The 7467-nt window shown below is 40.6% G+C and overlaps 1 protein-coding gene across 2 annotated transcripts; it reads left to right on the top strand.

Annotated features, from left to right (window-relative positions):
- Positions 1-3385: 3385 nt before the first annotated feature.
- Positions 3386-4588, top strand: LOC133031795 (uncharacterized). 2 transcript variants are annotated; one of them, XM_061105473.1, is made up of 4 exons: positions 3386-3573; positions 3795-3878; positions 3974-4213; positions 4321-4588. In XM_061105473.1, the coding sequence occupies exons 1-4, from the start codon at positions 3388-3390 to the stop codon at positions 4363-4365; spliced, it is 555 nt and encodes a 184-aa protein (XP_060961456.1). In that variant the 5' UTR covers positions 3386-3387; the 3' UTR covers positions 4366-4588. The 2 variants fall into 2 exon arrangements, with proteins under 2 accessions (XP_060961456.1, XP_060961457.1); XM_061105474.1 differs by having other exon boundaries at positions 3386-3567.
- The last annotated feature ends 2879 nt before the right edge of the window (positions 4589-7467 follow it).

Below are 7467 nucleotides of genomic sequence, written 5' to 3' on the forward strand. Positions count from 1 at the left end.
TCAAACAAAAAACCCTACTTCTACCCCTGGGCGAAAGAAAAAGGTACAGGATCCGCGAAAGGTCCGCTCAGATTTCCCTAAAGGGAAAGGTCCGCAGAGGGGCAAGCCCCAAAGAGGGAGTCTTGGCCCTCAGGATCGAGGGGACCGGAAAAGCGTTTCCGTGCACCAGGAACCAGGGGGTAGAGGAAGAAGAGGGCAGAGATGTCCTCCCATTGATCTGAGAAATCAAATCAATGGGAACCAAGGTGACCTCCGGGATCACCTTGACCAGAAAAGATACAGGCCCGTGGTTTCCTCGGGTACGTTAAACGAAGGAATTATGGCGGAACTCGCCATACTTCGAAAGGACATTGCTCGAGTCTCCCGGAGGCAGAAGGGAGACGACTCCGACTCGGACAGCGAGGATCGGGAGCCATGTGCCAAGCATATCCTGGAGGCGGAGCTCCCTAAAAATTTTAAGATGCCCGAAATGGCGGCATTTACCGGGAACTCCGACCCCAGTGACCACCTGTCACGGTTCAACCGTGTCATGACAGTCATGCGGGTCAGCAATGACGCCAAATGCCTGTGCTTCCCCCTCACTCTGAGCGGATCAGCGGAGGAATGGTTCAAAAAGCTGGAACCAGGATCCGTGGGTTGTTGGAACAAACTCCAAACCAACTTCCGGAGACAGTTTGTCGCCGCCAGGAAGGTTAACTTGGAGGTTAGTGCCTTGACCAACATCAAGCAACTGCCCACCGAGACCTTGAAGAATTACATCAAGAGGTTCCGAGAGGAAGCCTCGAAGACCAAGAAGGTTGATGACGGACAACAGCTTGCGCTTCTCCAAGCAGGAATCCGCACTGGGACTCCCTTCTGGAATGAGTTGCAGCAAGAAGGCGCTGCTAGCCTCCAGGACTTCCAGAAGAGGGTCCAAAAATATATTAACCTCGAAGAAGCCCAGATCGTGGCTTACGGGGGCTATTATCCCACCGGGATAGCAGGATACATGCCGGGAATGTCGCCCTCGGGTACTGTCCCGACCGCAACTCCACAAGTAAGTGGCATGGTTCTCTCGTTACTCCGGATACAGCGGGTGGCCAGGCTTTGGCACCGGCATCTTCCCATTACGGCAACCCGTCCGGGGTGAATGGACGAGCTCCTTCACAGGCTGCCCCGACTGCTAGCTTAACAGGCCCTACCCAGGGGTCGAGGAGCAAAAGGTCCTCCAAAGGCAGCACCCGAACGGGAGAGAAGCGCCACAAGAAGGGGTACACACCCCAATACACTCAGTACACAGAGCTCGCGGACTCTCAGGAACGTGTGTACTTTGCCACTAGGCAAAATACGCACTACCGGAGACCCCAGCCGTTGTACAAAGATAGCTCCCGGAGAGATCCGAGTAAAAGATGCGAGTACCACAACGACATAGGTCATAGCACCAATGAGTGTAAAAATCTCAAAGACGAGATTGAAAATCTGATCCGCTTGGGCCACCTCTATGAGTGGATCAAAAATAGGTTGCCCCACCTTAATCCAGGGCAGGTGGCCGGGGGTATGCCTCCGGGAACGCCAGGGGGTACAGCAGGAGTATTGCCTCCAGCTGCTCCCGCAGGTGACACCCAGCATATCCCCGGGCTACCGCCCCGGCCTAATGGACGGGTAGCCATGATCTCCGGAGGTCCCCATATCGGAGGAAACACTCGCAAGGAGCGAAAACGATATGCCGAGGCCGCGAAACACAGTGAGGTGTGGGAGGTTACTCAACTCCCAGCTCAAAGGCCTCGGCTAATGGACCAACCCATAACGTTCACGGAAGAAGACGCCAAGACGGTGCGTTTTCCTCACCACGACCCGCTGGTCATAGAGACCCCCATCGCAAATAAAGTGGTGGCTAGGGTCCTGATTGACAATGGGAGTTCCGTGAACTTGCTCTTCAAAGAAGCCTTCACTGCGATAGGGTTGACCGACCGGGACCTCTCGCCTAGTGGGTCACAGCTCACGGGGTTTAACGGGACGACGCTAATCCCGATGGGAAAAGTAAGGCTCCCGGTTACCCTGTGCCCGGATACCCCCCAGAGCACATTTAAGTATTGCACCTTCGTGGTGGTAGACTGTCCAACAGCCTACAACGCGATCCTAGGCCGACCGGCCCTAGTAGACTTTGGTGCGATTACTTCAATCCGACGCCTGTGCCTGAAATTCCCTACCCAGGAAGCCGGAGTCGAAACTATGAGGGGAAACCAGGGAGAAGTCAGGCAGTGTTACAATGTTGCCACCCACTTACCAGTACTCATGGTCCGGGGGTCCCCTGAGATAGAAAAGGCTGAAGAGGATGAGTTGGATCCTCGCATAAGGTCCGAAAGGGTCGTGGAACCAATGGAGGACGTCGAAGAAATACCAGTGTGCGACGACGACTCCACCAAAGTACTCCGGATAGGGAAGAGCCTGGATCCGGAGGAAAAGGATAAAATAATAAAAACACTGAAGGGCGCCATCGACATCTTTGCATGGCGCCAAGAAGACATGACCGGCATCAGCCCTCATGTCATCACCCATGTACTCAATGTCAACCCGGACATGCCCCCTGTACAACAAAAGAGACGCCCGCTCGACTCGGTGAAAGCCGAAGCCTTGGACCAAAATACGTGGACCAGTCGAAATGGGACACGTGGATCAGATAACTTGTAAATATTTGATAAGTCTTTGTGCGCCACAAGGAAGCGCCATGGGCATAGGTCCCGGAGGAGACACCCGAAATACAAGGTACTCCCGGAAGCTCGCATAGCATGAAGCCTCTCTGGGATGTGTCAGGCCTCTCCTGAGTAATCAAGTCGCATTTAATGCCGCATGGGAGGAAGCGTGTTGGGACTGTAACACGCAATAAAGTCTGACGGCACAACCCCCAAACAGCAGCGCTACAGTAATGATCATTTAAGTCTAGCGATGGCTACTCTGCGAAGAGTCACGTCAATCACAAGGCAAAAAGGACATTCCTCATAAAAACCCTACAGCACCTAGGGATTTGACCATGCATCACCCATGGTATATTCATCGGAAATACCCAACTTTATGGATACTTACAGATACATGTGTAAGAACAATTCTAGGGATTACCCCACCAAAACACTATAAATACCCCCTCAAAGCTCATTTAATGGGGTCGAGAATCTTGGGTTGCATAAGAGCAAGAAGAGAAAATACTCACCAAGAACATTCTCTGTATTTATGAGAAAAACATTCTCTCAAGTGTGGAATCTGTATTAAATACATCCATTAATAACAAAGACTCGTGGACTAAGGCTCATTAACGCCCCAACCACGTAAAAAATCTTCATCTCACTTTCTTACAGCTCTTTAATATAATTATATTCTAGTAGTTGTCGAAAATCTCGGTCAACAGTACGGATGTATGGATTTGGAGTATGTCCATCAGATGTATGGAAGGATAAATCGACTTGGAAAAGAAATCAAAATGAATATGTAGATGTTCTGGAGGCAAAAGTAGATGATCTAGAATCTGAAGTTCAAAATCTGAAAACTATTTTGAACAACCAAAACAATGGCAATGGCGCATCTTCACTTCAGGTTAAAGTTAAATTACTAATTTTTTTTTCTTCAAATCATTTTAAATATTAACCTGTAAGATGTACTAAATGAAATTTATTTATATATGTAGGTGCAGGCTATACATCATAGTGATAAAGCTACATCTTCACATTTGGTTTAAGTTTTTTTTTATTATTATATTAACTTTAATTTAATATAACAAATCAACTACATACTAATTTTGTTAATTTATTGTATATTTGCAGGACACAAATGTTAATACTGCACTTGCAAAAGAAACTAGAAGTCAATGGTTCTCATCTTCACAATATGATACTCTAATTATTGAGGTAAATAGTACTACATACTATTGTATACTAATAATATTTAAATGTATCTATTAATATTTCTTATATATATCTCTATATATAATTTTTATGTGCAGGTTGGAGAACTAGTCAATATTAAGAGTGTTACTAGTGAGCCTGAAACAATTGCTATTGGTATCGTTTGTAGCAATGATCCATCAAAAGAAGTTGGAGGAAAAAAGATTGGATCCTCTTTTTCTGAAGTTATTGTTAAAGTTTCTATTAAGCCTGATGAACAATTGATTAAACCTTATGGTCTTTTTAAGACAATTGGTCAAGTTGTTGGGGCATCTATTGCATGGCCAACGACATTTCTGGTATTTTTTTTTTATATATATATATATAGCTTAAGAATAATAGTTTTCTATTAATTTAATATCATTTTATGTGTAGAAATATTTACATGTTCAATATTTTTTTACAGATTCCATTGGCATCAGACAAACCATTTTATGATTCGATGGTGTGACTAATTAATTGTTATATAAGTATTCTAAACTCTTGTAAATATTTTTTTTCGTTAATGTTTATTTCAATGTCTTTGTAACTGAAGTTTCATAATACTGGTGTTGTTTGTGTTGTATTTGTTTATTTTTATGTTTATCAAATAATATTATTGTATTGTTGGTTGTTTAAAAAATGCATTGACATTTTATTTTGGGACATATGTAATATTTATAATTTACAATATATATTTTTGTTTTGATAATAGAATAAATTTGTTTATATATAATAAGGTAAAAGTTGTGTAAATATATTTTAAATAATTTATATCTATAAAATTGAAAATGGAAATAGTTTCCAAAAAAAAAAACAAAACGAAATGATTTATTTTTTTGAACAATACCAAATGACACTTTTATATCAATTATTAATACATTTTTTTTATCAAATCAGCCAAATTATCGTTTCAAATATATATATACAAATTTATAATTTAGTAACATTTTTGTTAAATGTCACTAATATTTTAGTAACAATTTTAAAATGTCATTAAAATTATTTTAAATATAAAAAATAAATATATAAATTCATTATTAGTGACATTTGCAAATGTAATTAATTATTATTTTAGTCACATTTGAAATGTTATTAAAGTAAACTATTTAGTAACACTTTATCTATCCTCACATTGCTATATCTTACATTTTTTATAAATGTTACAAAAGCTATAAATGTTACTAAAATTATATAATTGTGACATTTTGAAGTGTTATTATACATAATTTTTGGTGTAGTGAGAAAGATGATTGCAACCAAGGTGTTCAATTGTGAGAATAATATGATTGATGCGATCAATGGTTTATGGAAGATCAAGGGACAATTAAAATTAAGAATGTTGGAAACCATAACTTTTTTTTTATTTGGTCAATAGACGCAATTAAAGTCTTTGGTGGTGGTCCGTGGCTTATAAAAAACAACTGTTGGTTTTGGAAGTTCCAATGAGTATCAGCGACTACACTAAACTCAATTTCGATCGACTTAAATTATGGATTCAGTTTCATCTGCAACCCATATGTTATATGACGGAAGATATGGATAGAGAACTAGGCAGTTTAATCGAGCCAGTAACTGAGATTGATATCAATTCTTCGAGTGATTGTTTAGGGAAGTTTCTACGTAGCATTGATATCACCAAAGCTTTTGAAAGTGGAATTTATCAACGGTGAACCAAAATTGCAAATCTCGTTGAAATATGAAAGTCTCCTATTATTATTGTAAAATTATTAGTGAGACTATCCTTTCTTCCTCCTCCTGTTTTACTTTTGGAAAGGAGAAGCAGCGAGTGAAAGGAATGAAATTGATTTTCATTGATTCAAGGAGTTCAGTATAGTATGAGCTTTATATACAATTCAGACAACCAAAACTAACACAACTCTAACTAACTTCCTAACTAACTAACAATATGCACTACACCTTATAACTAACTAACTTTGATACTCCCCCTTAAGGTGGAGTGTATATATTGCAAATTCTCACTTTGTCTTTGAGAATTTGGAATTGGTTTTGCTGGAAGTATGAACTATTTTAATAACTCCTTGTTGGACCTTTTCTCTCACCAAGTGACAATCAATTTTTATGTGCTTGGTCCTCTCGTGAAAGATAGGAGTAGCAGCTATTTGATGGGCTGCTTTATTGTCACAGCGCAAGATGGCTGGTCCTATATGATCGATGCTTAGTTCCTTTAATAGAGATATTAGCCATACCAACTCACAACTGGTATTTGACATGGCTCTGTACTTGGCTTCAGTTGAAGACCTTGATACAATGTGCTACTTTTTACATTTCCAAGACACCAAAGATCTCCCAAGGAACACACAAAATCCTGTTGTTGATCTTCTCGTGTCAACACATGCTGCCCAATCAACATCCGTGTATGCTTCGAACTGAATCATTGAGTTTGCTAGATAAAAGAGTCCCTGTCCAGGGGTCCCTTTGACATATTATAGTGCTCTTAAGGCAGCATTCATGTGATTCATTCTAGGAGTGACCAAAAACTAGCTAAGCTTGTTCATTGTATAGGCTAGATCAGGTCTAGTTATAGTGAGATATTGGAGTTTACCAATGATTCTCCTATACAGTTTAGGATCAGCAAGTTTGTCTTCTCCTTCTTGGCTTAGTTTGAGATTTACTTCCATAGCGGTATTAGCAACTTTACATCCCAATTGTCATAAGTTTACAAGTAATTGAAGAGCATAGTGTCTTTGGGATATAAAAATTCCTTCATTGTTTCTAGCAATCTCAATGCCAAGAAAATACTTTAGTTCTCCAAGGTCTTTTAGCTTGAATCTGTTGTCAGAGTGACTTTTAATTTCTCCACTACAGCCATGTTGTTGTTAGCTAATATGGCACCATCCACATAGACAAGTAGGATTATGATACTTGATTCAATCTTTTGAATAACAAAGAATGATCAGATGTTGAATGTTGAAATCCCTATTCAATGAAGGTTGTAGAAAACTTCTCAAATCATTGTCTAGAAGCTTGTTTTAGACCATATAGGGACTTCTTTAATTTGCATACAACATTAGGTGGCAACTCCCCCTTAGGACTATACCCTGGAGGTAAAGTCATAAACACTTCTTCATGCAAATCTCCATGGAGAAAAGCATTATTGACATCAAGTTGGTGTAAAAACCAACCTTGAATGGTAGCAAGAGCAAGTATGAGCTTGACAAAAACAAGCTTTGTGACAGGGGCAATTGTTTCATTGTAGTCAATACCTTCTTGTTGATTGTACCCCTTGGAAACAAGCCTTGCTTTAAATCTTTCAATTGAGCCATCAATATTGTACTTGATTTTGTAAACCCACTTACACCCTATGGCATGTTGACCAGCAGGTAAACTAACTACAATTCAGGTGCCATTAGCTTCTAGAGCTTCAATTTCAGTGTCCATTGCAGCATCCCAAACAGGTATGCCTCGAGCTTGGTGAAAAATTTTTGGCTCAAAATGGCTGGAAATAGCTAGCACAGTTGCTCGAAACTTTAGTGATAGCCTGCTGTAGTCAATAATTGCATAAAGAGGGTGAGCAGTAGATGCAGTATGTACATGAGATTGCACACTGTTA

This window comes from Cannabis sativa, chromosome X, assembly GCF_029168945.1.
Source record: "Cannabis sativa cultivar Pink pepper isolate KNU-18-1 chromosome X, ASM2916894v1, whole genome shotgun sequence".
Classification (NCBI taxonomy): Eukaryota; Viridiplantae; Streptophyta; class Magnoliopsida; order Rosales; family Cannabaceae; genus Cannabis; species Cannabis sativa.